This window comes from Filicampus tigris, chromosome 1 (genome assembly GCF_054856515.1).
Source record: "Filicampus tigris isolate MCC_2025a chromosome 1, RoL_Ftig_1.0, whole genome shotgun sequence".
Taxonomy (NCBI): Eukaryota; Metazoa; Chordata; class Actinopteri; order Syngnathiformes; family Syngnathidae; genus Filicampus; species Filicampus tigris.
In genome coordinates this window covers 37,846,262-37,859,009 of record NC_141217.1, presented here as the reverse complement: position 1 = coordinate 37,859,009, position 12,748 = coordinate 37,846,262, and the positions used below count along the sequence as shown (strand labels likewise).

Here is a 12,748-nt window from a genome sequence, read left to right as displayed (position 1 = left end):
TAAGTTTAGTCACACTTGGCCACACAAGAGACTGTGTAGCTCTGCTTTACACATGCAAACCAATCGAGATCAGAAGGAACGTGTGCACTGATGTAGGGCTGTGCAATTAATCCAAATTCAATTGCAATCACGACTATTACACTCCACGATTACAAAATTGGCATAATCGTAAATAAATAATTAATATCAATTTATATCCAACGTGTTTGTTTACACAAGGAAATCCTACTTGAATTTATATTTATTTGCACCTTTTTCAAAATTTAAAAAAAAAACTTTTTATTTATAAAAAGTTTTTATTTTGTTTGGACCAAAAAGAACTTACTTACATTTATTTGTCTTTATATTTTTAAGTGAAAACTTTTTCTTGTTTTGAACCAAAAATAAATAATCGTTTGAATCATCGTGATTTCAATTACTACCCCCAAAAAAATCATGATTCATATTTTTTTCCATAATCGAGCAGCCCTACGATAATGTTTTAAGAGTCTTTATGGTGGAAAAGCTGTTTCAATGTTCATACCGGGCCTTATAATAAGTGTATGTTTAAGTCTTGTGATATGCAGTCATAAAAATACTTTTGTGGACTTACAGATGTCTGGAGACTCATCGGAGCCATCTGGACAGTCCTTTTCGCCGTCACAGCGCCAGCCGTTGGAAATGCAGGTCGTCTGGTCTTTACACACAAACTGCTTAGGACTGCAGGTCCTGGTTTGGTCGTCGGCTTTGGGAGCTGAGAAGAAAAGAAAACAAATGACTTAGTTGTCACCACAAAATTGTGTTGGACTACCTCTGAATTATAAATGTTTTAAATGGAAGCTCACATCGCAAACAATCTATCAACAAAACGACGGCGATAAATGGGACGTTTGGAAAGCACCCGGCAGCTGAGCTGAGATTCACACAGCTTTGATCGCATTTAAAAAGTCAGCAAGCAAAAAACTTGTCAACCAATAGTGGTGCCTTTTAATATTGGACTTGTTGGTTGTATCATATTTCTTCAACAAATTGGACTACTGCACATTTAAGCGTTACTCAACGTTTCCCACAGACGACCTTTTGAATGTCACAACACCGATCGACGTAAGCAAGAATCACATCCCGCTCCGTCCAGGCTGACCTGCTGGAAAGGATACAAGGCGGGGCTTTTGGTCAGCGAGGGACTGTTGCGGTGTAGCACCAAGAAGCGGCACCACGGCAACGCTGGTGATCCGTCAGCAGTTTGACGTTGCTGACATGCTTTAAAGGCAGCTTGGAAAAGGGCTGCCTCCATTCGTCAGCAGTGGCAAAGCACAGGAAGGTGGCTCTTTGGATTGCACTCGATGAATATTTTGCTGTTCCCTTGACAGCTTTGTGCACAGCACAAGAAGCACCAAGGCAGGCAGGCAGGCAGGCAGGCAGGCAGGCCCGCTGCCTTGTGAAACATTTGAAGGACTTGGGGATGTGATTTCAATGGAGAAAGGCCCTGTGTAGTGCGCACTGGAGCAAACTGTATGCACTTCCAGGGTTTTTCCTGCACTCCAAATTGCCTCCAGCTAATTTTGTGCCTGCCTCGAGCCAGAGCGATACATCTATGGCTGCCGTGATCCAAGAAACCTCTTTCGTAGTCTAACAGGCGGCTCCATCATCCAACCAGAACGATCACCCTCCACCACAACACAAATGTTGACATTTGACTTGATATGATTCTACATGATGCAAAGTAGTCAAGGGAGCGCACGGCAGCAAACATCCTATCCTGAGCAAGCCATTTGACTTTCAAAAGGAGGAAAAAGAAGAGTACGTGATGAAAACATCACCGAAGGAGCAAGTCCAGGTGGAAGGTTGTTCGGTGCGACTGTACTGCAGCAATGCTGTGCTGGGCAGGACAGTAGTAAAGGTCTCATTGTGATTCTCAGCAGGCACGAAGCCCTCGCTCGCCCTGGATGACTTGCCTCCCCTACGTGCTTGGCAGCCAGAGAGGTGTGTTGGAGGGGTGTGCACCAAACGGGGTGGCGATGAAATCACAAGAAAGCATCAAGCTAGTGTATCATAGCAACCACGCCCCTTTTTGGCTGACCCACGAGAGGGGTTTAGACCCTGGCCTTACTTTCAAGGGAACAACGAAGCTTGTACATCAAGCACTGTGCCTTCCGAGTGCTTCATTCACCTCAAAAGCCAAACTGGATTTTAAGATGCTTTGTGGTGTAACAAGGTCACTCGATGAAGACCGACGGATTGATGACAACGGACGCCGCACGCGGTATCAGCGAGACGGCTATAAAAAGAACTGTTGATTGAATGTGTTTAGAGGACATGGAGGAATGAGAGGGAGGCTCGCTCGCCATGGCCTGAGTCCAGCTGACTGACTCCCGAGCTCAAATGAGTAAAAGCATTCAACTGGCTGACAGGCCGCTGCTGCTGCCGCTGTGTGAAGGCATTCTCTCGCAATCTTAGCTTGAAAGTGATTGGATGACGGAGCCCTTTGTTCGCCAAGAGTGGGCATTAAAGTGTAAATAAAACATTGTGGCTTCCAATTTTGTCTTTGCTTTCCAGCGCAGCCAGACATTTTGACGGAGGAGAGAACCTTTAAGCCTAATTGGATATTATGGCTGAGGAGGGGTTAGCGACCATGGGACGGGGGGGCGGAGGGGGCGGGGCGGGCGGTCGACCGGTTGCCCCGCCAGAGCTCTTCCAAAGCCCATTCTAATATTTCACACAGAGTTGTGTTTCTGTTGATACACTTCCTTTCGTTTCAAAGTAAATTGCCAAGATGGTAGCCATTTTTTGGAAGAGCCTCGTTAGGCTGAAAAAACTATTTGAGTCCAACAACAGGAAATGAAAGAATGAAAGGAAAGCCGGTTTCATGGCAGCAAAGAAGTAAGGATTAATCTAAGAAGATTATTAGAATTAAAAGGTTATAACCAGGAAATTGGGATGAAAAGGTCATGACTGCACAGTAGTCGGTAAAAACAACCAACAGGTATGTTACTAAATTTGGAAACCTAAGGAACAACACACTGGCATGATGCGACCCAAGTTACCTCAAGCAGCTTGGACTGCGGGAAAGAACATTGACGGGGTTCTGGTAATTCAGAAAATTTGATGACAAGTTTTCGTTTAGAGCACATACGGTAGTGTAGCTAAATGGGCCAGATATTGACCCAAATCAATAAGGAGCTTTGAGTGCACAATACCCCCCCCCCCCAAAAAAAAAAAAACAAATAAAAAAAAAACAAAAAAAAAAAAAAGTTTTTATTTTATGTAAGAGACAAGGCACCTTAATAAACACTGGAACAATGCCTGTGTAAATGTTAGCGATAGCTAATTTACATTCGTAGTCCCTTGGAAGTTAACATAAAACAAGACAAGATCACCGAGACACACTTTCACAATAAATCAACAGTTTAAAGTGCCTAAGTGCAAGCAAGTATTTAAGTCGAGATGTTTTGGTCCTCGCCTGCCGCTTGGGGACGACCAAGACAAACGAAACTATTGGAATGTTTAAAAAAAAAGAAAAAAAATTCATTCACTCATTCATTCAAACAAATAAAATGTATGCAAACATATACATATGCGTGCATTGTTGGACAACAGAGTAGAAAAACGTACAGCTGCTCAGACAACCATGGCACGAGCTACATACACATACAGTATTTGACGTGAAGTCCGAACAACTCTCGATTGAAGGCAGTTTTTCAGATGGGTTTTGAAAATACGATACGTGGGGGATTCCCTTATTATGGGGGGATTTTTATTCCAGACGTAACAGCCCCGGATCGAGAGGACTGACTTTTCACAATAATCACTGTAGGGGGTGAAACACAACGCAACAGTTTCTTTACTGCCCCATCTGAGCCCCAATGCCAAATTAGTGGTTTTAGGGGTACGCGGGCAAAACACAAGCACACAAACGACAACAATTTGCAGCCTCCTCAGATCCGTTTGAACTCGTGGCAGCACAAACACTCATTTGTGTATCGTACGACGTGATCATGCTGAGCGATTCATTTGGATGAAGCACGCAGAGGTATGTGCTCCTGGCTCAGGCTGGCGGATTTGGTTGGATTCCGAGTAAACTGCCGGCCGCACGGCGCGCACATTGTATTTCCGCGCTGTCCAAACAGCGCACACGGAATTGCCCGCAAGCGCTGTTCATGGCAAAAAGCATTAAGCACGAGCCACTGAGCAAATGCACAAATGTACACAGAGTCCCGCTCCGACAGTTACATCCCTACTGGGAGTCTCGAGGAGAAAAAGGAAATGGTTTGCAAGCCAATGTCATGATATGTGAGAACAGAAGTAACTTCAGGTGCTGTTGATTTGAACGAGCGGCCAAAAATTGCCAAAACAATCTTGAAGGCTGAAAGGAAGCTTGTGGGAAGGAACAGGATGAGGTGGCCGTCCAAGTCACGGAGGCCTCCGGTCACCATCACCAGCTGGGACACGAGACACTGACCCAGTTCCCCAGACCCGGAATGTCTCTCTCAATATGGCCGGCACTGCACAACAAATTCACTGCAGGGACATTCAGGCACCTTCTAATTGATGTCATGTGTGAAACAAAAAGGCAAGGCGTTACTGTACAGGCAAAACAGCTTTATAGTTGGATTGAAATGAAAGGTTCCAAGCTGCGAAACAAGAAAAAAAAATGCTTTCCCTAAAAAATTTTTTTTTTTAAATAAAAAAAAAATGTACTCCCTCTTTGAATAGCCATTTCTCTGGATCTTTTGTTTTTGACAGGCGCAAATAACGCGAGAGCAAATGTATGATACACTTTTCTCAAACATTGCTGCTGGTCCCGAAGTACGACACATGACGGAAAGCTAATTTTAGTCCGTTAAAAAATTCATATGCCTAAGTTCTTCTGACTGAAAGAGGAAGTCAAACCAAACATTATTTTTTTCAAGAATATGTTTTATGCATGCCCACTAGTTGAAACAATTACAATATTGCATTTGTGCAATATTAATCAATACGGCCGTTCTTAGCCATCTCTGGGGGCGGCCATTTTGTCACTTCTGTCGACTGGAAATGACATCACAGGTGCTCAGGGCTCAGGTAACGACCAATCACATCTCACCTGTTTTGTGAAGCTGAGCCATGATTGGTCGTTATGTGAACCCTGAGCATTTGTGATGTCATTTTCAGTCGACAGAAATGACAAAATGGCCGCCCCCGAGTATGGCTAAAATGGGTGGATTTTGCTGCTTAACTCATATTCCACAGAGGCAATAATGATCTGAATGCTTTGTTTCAACTAGTGGGCCTTCATAGAACATATTCTTGAAAAAAATATGAGTTAACTTCACCCTTAACTCTTGACTTAACTCTCCGTTTTGGAGCCACCCTGTAGAAGTGCACACTGAGGAAGCATCATCCATGTTGGCTGGTGGATGAGAAAAGATGTTTTTTTTTTAATCAAGCTGGCGATGTCATAGTTTATATTTGGCTAGTGTTTGATGAGATTTCCCTCTTCTCTGTTTGTGTCAATACAAGGATTAATTCTCTGGCTTGGGGCGCTTCCAAAACTCAGGTCTTCTCCGCAGCCAGCGTATCCTGCCTGAACACATGCTGGGTGCATTTTGGTGGAAAATGAAACCTGAAGTAACTCCCCTCAAATCGAGCCTTACGTAAATTCAATGATCATTTTTGGGCTCAGCCACGATAGTGAGCTGTGTTTGTTGGACTGCTGTTCAAAGTTGCTGATGCTGCAGCTAAATGATAACAGCCTTAAAGGAAAAAGGAATACATCTGAGTCTTGACGAATTTGCTTCACATGACTATCGTGCATCTCATCCTTCTCCGCTTTTGGGGAAATAAATTCTTCTGAGCAACAACATCATGTAATGAGACCCCCCCCCCCCCCAAGGTCAAATGTAAAAGCGGTGTAGCTGCACTCACTTGAGCCGGATCCCAAAGTGAGACTATTTGCATTATAAGGAACAACACGAGGAAAAAGAGGGCAGATGGAAGTTGTTATTCCTGAATTTTTGCGCCGCATTAATAATTCAGATGGAGCACAGCCAAGGCCTTTGGGATGTATTATGGAATACCAAAGTCAAGTTACAGAGTATTAATGTGTGTAGCAGCTGAAAAAAGTATAACGACCAACGGGGCAAATTATTCAACATTCCCATTGCCGACAGCGGCATTAACAATTCCTTTCAGACAGCGGCAATCACTTAAGCTTTACTGAAGTGGAACATGAGCCAAGTGCTATAAGAACTTCAATTAAAACATTGTTCAATGTTGTCGTCATGTTTTCTTCACTACTGATGTCGCAGTTGGTGAAAACATTTCTTATGAGCCTTTACAGAAGACACTTCAAAGTCACACACACAAAAAACTGTTACAGCGGTGCCTTGCGATACAAGTTTTGTTTTGTTCATGTGGTCACCACATTCGTAACTCCAAACACTCAAATCATCTTCCCCAGTGAAATGAATGGAAATGCTATTAATCCATTTCACTCTCACTCACCCCAAAAACAAAATAAGTTGATAATGTGTATTTTATAATAGGAATACTATCACTATAATGTACTTCATTATTTCCACCCATTTTTTTGTATGAAAAAATAGTGCTTCCCTTGCACTGACATTTTTTACATCTTTGATTGAAACAGTCATTAATAGGAAACTCGGGCCTGTGTGAAAGCCATGTCTACGCTTTCAAATTCTTTTGGAATGATGTTTCTATCTGCTTCATGGGCTGAGATATCAATTATTTTCTAGGAGTTGAATTTCTAGGAGAAATTCAGGTTTCATAGGGTGATTTTATAGTTGCCCTTTTGTTTTGGGGAGATGTTCAGCCAGGCGCTTTAGGCCTTCGTGTGTTAAAAATAACTGTTTGCAGAATCGGGTGTTCAGAACATTCAGTTTCCTATCCTATCAAAAATAATAGCTAGTTGATTGATTGATTGATCAACAGTCAATTTTCTCCATAGTGAATCAAGGGCCAACGTCACGCTCCGCAGACCGTTCCAATGGCCGTGACTTCGAGGAAAGTAATCAATCAATCACATTTTATTTATATAGCACTTTTCATACATAAAAATGCAACTCAAAGTGCTGTAAAACATCCAAAAGACAACATAAAAAGAAGACCCGTTCCCGCCCTCCCTCCCAACAAACCCGAAGACATATTTCCACCAGTACATCAGCACTCACACACACCCCCACACACCCCCCCAAAGCACACAACCTGATAAGGTGTGTTGGAAAGACATGACAAGGCACACAGAAACCATATGAGGAAAGGCTACCCAAGGGGAGCTCATTCACGCTCAGGGGAATGACAGCCCAGGGCCACGGGGGTGCCACCACCACAGAGACCCCTGGCCCGGATCAGCCGGGTGGACCCCACACAAAGTGTAGAGGCCCCCGGCCACCCGGAGCCCCTGCGAAGACGGCCCCTGCGTGAAGGGCAGCCACCCCCTCCAACGCGGAGGCCCGCCCATGAGGAAACACTGGAGCTAAAAGCTAACAACAACAGAGAACAACAAAACTAAAAAACAAAACAGTAATATAGTCTAAGAACTAAAATCAGTAAGATAAGAAAAGAATAATCCTCAGTCAAAAGTAAAGCCAAACTAAAAAGGTGTGTCTCGAGCTTCCTCTTAAAAATATCAACAGTCTCTGCGGAGCTGACGTCCTCTGGCAGGCTATTCCAAAGGTGAGGACCAAAATGGCTGAATGCAGCCTCGCCATGCGGTTTGGTCCTCACCCTTGGAATAATTAAAAGGCCGGCGCCAGAGGACCTCAGGATCCGCGAGGGTTGGTGTGATAAAAGCAAATCGGATAAATAAGCTGGCCCAGGACCATTAACACATTTAAAAACTAATAAAAGTACCTTAAAAAGTAAGCCTTGATATTTTACCTCCGCAGAGCAGGTGTCAAAAGTAGCCACGAACCCCTGCACTCGAACCTTTTACGGCGCTAAACAAAAGTGTGGGTGGTCATCTGGGGTCACGGGGTGACGAGTTGGCGATTGGTGATGTTGAGCCGCCAAGCGGCACTCACAGCTGCTGCAGGTATTAGGAAAACATCACAGACTCCTGCTACATTTCGGCAAGACGCAAGTCTACTGCGCGACAGTCGACAAGCGTGACATTACCGTCGTGTCCCAAAAGGCACACCTCCTCACACGCTCATATCTCAGTGTGAGAAATGTTTAAGTCATGAAATCCATACACAAGCGGGATATTATCAAGAGAAGGAAGAAGAAATGCCCATGAAACACACACAAGCTTTTTCCTTTTAGGGATGTGGCTAAACGCTGAATGTGGTGAACAGAAAACAGCAATTACACCACACCCCTGCTATTGGGAATCAACAGGCGTTCTTTCATCTCGCAGGCTCGCACAGTCACAATATTGATGCTAATCGGATTTTTGGTCACGGTTGAAGGAAGTGAAGGAGTAGAAGCAGGCTACTTTCCACACCTTTGTCTTGGGCAACTATTATTTCACAGAATGGAAAACACCTAAAAAGGCAAAAGGCCTCGTTTCCACCAAGAATAGGACTTTGACAAATTGTAGAACGAATCTCTGCGGGCTCTACAAGCGTCCCACCAATGCCGCAACAATATTATTAGGGCTGCAGTTAATCAATCATTTTAGAATCAAGCATTCTATCGATTATCCAAATATATTCTGTCCAAAGTTGACATTGGCACTTTTAGACATAATAACACATCAGTATTGTTTGGTCCACTTTGGGTCGCCATCCACATGCTTTAAAAGGTGGGCCCTGGCCCGGTGAGTGACGTGGGCGTCAGTGGATGAGAGTGTCGAGTCAGCTATCAGCTAGGTGTCGCGTTAGTCGCCGTGACTTCGGCCGCTCGTGTTTTGAATGCTTTCATTCCATGTTTGTTTTTTTTTACCCGTTTGTTCAGGGAAGAAATTGAAAGCGCATGGACGGACGGCTGTGTCTATTTTTGGAGATTACAATCCGTTCTCACCCTCCATGGTCGGCTATATTAAATTAGCTAACGTTGATAGGCCAACTTCTGTGTTGGCGATTATTAGACGTGCTGATGTGGTCCACATTTCACTCTCAGATGTCCAACTTTGGGCATTGTCTGCCTTTGAAGGACTCTCCTTAACTTCATTCGACACAGACTGGTGCATGCGACTGCAGTAGCTATCGTCCGTGTGTACAAATGATCCCTGAGAAGCTTCCGAGCTGAGATTTTGCTTCAACCTTTTTTTGTAGTTATTCAAGTTAGTCGAATAACTGCTGCAGCCCTCGATATCATCAGCTGAATTTTAATGAGGGATGATGAATTTATGCCGGCAGATGTCTGCAGTGTCCTTTTCACCACAGACTTTATAGTGTCGCTCCCAAATGCTGCTGAGGTCACTTATGCAAGTTGATTCATCAGAATGCCACCTTGGATGGAAATTCCGAATTGATAGCTCCAATTAGGACACAAACATGGCACAAAGGGCCTGCGAGCAGTCTTTGAAATGAGCTCCACTGCAAAGCAGAGCCGAAGCTCACCAATCAGAAGTTTCATGAGCAAACACTGAGGCAGGCCTCCTCAAAAGCTCCGTTTGGAACGTGATTGCGCCTTCACAAAAGATCATTTTGACGCACTCACTTACATTCTACACTGATGCCGGTTCACATTTTGGCTCAGAGGACAATTATGAGACCATCCCTGTACAGGTGTCAAACTCAAAGCCCAGGGGCCAGATCTGGCCCGCCGCATCATTTTAAGTGGCCCATGAAAGCTAATCAAACATGTCAACATCCATGATGCTCGCTTAAAAACTGTGGCAAAATATCAACGTGTCACATGTAATAATTACCTTGAGATATTCTTGTTACCAAACCGCTTACTGCAGGAACTTGAACACGTTCACTGATTCGGGACAACATATTTTACTGTGGAAGTCTACACACTACAGTACATTGTTAAGACAACAGCTCTTTTTGAGGCATTCAATTGAAGACTGTCAGTCCTGCGCTTGACTTTACGCAGCACCTTTTCTGGCCAGAGCGTTTCGTAAGGCAACACTTTTACATGCGCCATAGTGCCGCCACAAGTAAAAGCCATCCGTCTGTTCACCACTGAACTGCTTTGACTTTTTGACCTTTCTCTTGCTAATCCCCTCTCTCTCTCATTCATAAAATACAGCTGTGAACCCCAGACCACCGCCCCCCCACCCCTCCCCCCGTGGTTTATCATTTGGACTCTATATTAGTTCACTTTGGTCTTTGGACTATTTCAAACTCAAATTCAGATCCAACACGCACCAGCTTCAGTTGCCCCAGAGAGCAAATACATAACTTCCATATGGTCATTTACAGGCCCTAGCCCTGGTGTGATGTAACCACGTGTCTGTTTCAACAAATTCTTCTAGCTGAGGTTTATTTCACTTTTCAGCTGGTCGCCCCCCCCCCCCCCCCCCTCTCTCAGCAGTCCCATCTAAGTTGGATTAATGGTCTCCCTGTGCCCAGATGTTACATACTACTGATGGAGGAGAAGGGAGGAGCTTTGTGACTTTTGCAGCCCCAGCTATGGCTTTCACTGTGAAAAACCTTCCCATGGTACAGCATTTAGCTTATATAATATCTAACAGTCCGCAAACTAGGTATCTGGCTTTAGTGGACATATGACAGCAATGCAATGTGCCAATACATGTATGCCAGACACCTAGATGAAGTACACGTTCCCTTTGCGATCTAAACTATCGTGCATCCAAGTTGTGCGAGCTAAGTACCACCACAGTGTGGAGGACAGATCATAATGACATGACTTTGCAAGCTGGGCACTTCAACAGGTCGATGCTGTTCAAATCCCATTAGTCAAGTCGAGGAGGATGACCTGCAGGGCATTATTTGATGGCACGCTGTGCAGGGCTGCGCTATGTTGTGTTGCGCTGTCAGTGGCACTTCACAGGAAACACAAGCCCAGGTAACGTCACGTGAGCAATCATTCATAAGCAAACACACAGTGTAGCTACATTAAAGCGTGATGTATGTCTGATCGGGCTATCTTTGGCTGCCAGTCGGCTTCTTCTGCCTGCTCATTTTGTGAATGACCTCATGGTCTGCTTTGCTTTTCGTGGTAGGCCCTTGAATCAAAATCAGATCTCGGCCAAATGCTTGCATTTGTGCGCCACTTTCAATGATGAATGACTCGATCGTAGCCTTCCAAGCAGGCTGCATGCCGCCGTGGGTTTGTCGTCGCTTTGTGTGTGCGTGTAAACTGCACGGGCCTGGCTTCGTATGGTCAAAATCAAGTGGTCACGCTTTCTTCGGAGTATGACAGTGCACGAGCTGCCAACAGGCGTCTTACCTTCGGCTGCACCGTGAGGAGCGATGAGCCCCAGGCTGAGTAGAAATCCCAAATAGAGCCAGCTCATCGCCATCTCCCGAGCAATGCCCCGACGGCACTGCTATTGGCAAGAGAGCAGTGGAGGTGGTCGGGGTGAGGGGTGGTCTTGAATGGATCTCTAACCCCAAAGTAGTCCGATCGAGCGCCTCATCCGAGCCCCAGCTCCGATGATCCGGGTGGGATCGTGCGTTCGTTCGGCTGCACCCTCAGTCCAGCACGCCTCCTCTTTTTCTTCTTCGGGTGAGGAAGAAGAAATGGAGAAGTCGCTCGCGTTAAAAGAGACGCTGCAGCAGCACTCTCATGTGAAATCTTGGAAAGGGCGCTCAGCTTGCAAACATGATGCACAGTGTGGCTCCTCTCAGGCAGCACACACTCACCACCATGCCACCACCGCTACAAGCTCGCTCTCGCTCACACTCGCGCGCGCGCACGCACGCACGCACACACAGACATTCACGCGAGCACGCCGGCTCCCCTCACAGGACTCCGCAAATAAAATGACGGGCAAACACAAAATGCCCAAATGAAGGAGCGCCAAAGTGTCTCCTCAAAGTGGATGCTAAATGTCCAACTCCGAGCACCGTGGACGAGCTTGTGACGTAACCAGCTTGATTCCACACAAAAAAACGAGAGAGTGAGCGGCGGAGGGCGTCTGCGCATGCGTCAACACACCTCCCTTTTCCTCCGATTTCATGCGCTTTTGTAGCCCGTCGTCGTGACTGGGGAGGGGGCTCAATTCAGCGTGAGACCTTTGTACTGTATGAGCCTCACCCCTACACGTGTGGATTTTAGTCATTGCTTTCCAATAAAATGGATCATACTGACAAATCCCAACATTTAAATAGGTGGGTGAATTTTGTACAATTGAAAATGAAAATAAAAAACTTTCATTTTCATTCTGTTTCGTTTCACCATTTATTGCCACAATGCGGTCATTTCAAAAGTGAAAAGAGAAAGTCGTCGGATGAAAGCCGTTGACTGGAGCACTGCTTTTAATGATAAATGGCGCTCCCTGGTGGTGAAGAAATTGACAAACGATTGACCAGTTTATTTACACCGAGATGAAAAGGGAAAAGCTTTGAGGCTTTTTTTGAAGCTTTAAAATGTGACATCTGTTTTCTTCAGAAATTAATGAAATGACATTCAAGCGAACAGTGCTAATTCTGTATCTTAGGAAATACTATGGTTGTTGTTGTTTTCTTTTTTCATTTTACATATTTTTACGCTGTATTTCTAATTCAACGTACCTAAAGATGGGACGTACGAGGTTTACTGGATTAACATGACGACAGTAGATGTAGTGCGAGGACATGTCATGTTTCTTATAAGAAATACATTTATGACAATGTTGCAAATTGTCTACGTCGGCGACACTTTAGAGAGGGTAGTTAATTAAATGTATTACCCCCACCCACGTCCT

At 44.8% G+C, this 12,748-nt stretch overlaps 1 protein-coding gene across 2 annotated transcripts in view; it reads right to left on the bottom strand.

The window, feature by feature from the left end:
- Nucleotides 1-11,938, bottom strand: part of LOC147153968 (low-density lipoprotein receptor-related protein 1-like) — a 98,959-nt gene extending 87,021 nt beyond the window's left edge. For both annotated transcript variants that reach the window (XM_086038448.1, XM_086038456.1), the window contains exons 1-2: nt 11,290-11,938; nt 593-733 (exon numbers count right to left, since the gene is read on the bottom strand). In XM_086038448.1, the coding sequence (XP_085894574.1) occupies nt 593-733; nt 11,290-11,362 (214 nt within the window). In that variant the 5' untranslated portion in view covers nt 11,363-11,938. The remainder of the gene's footprint in view (nt 1-592; nt 734-11,289) is intronic.
- Between the last annotated feature and the right edge of the window lie 810 nt (nt 11,939-12,748).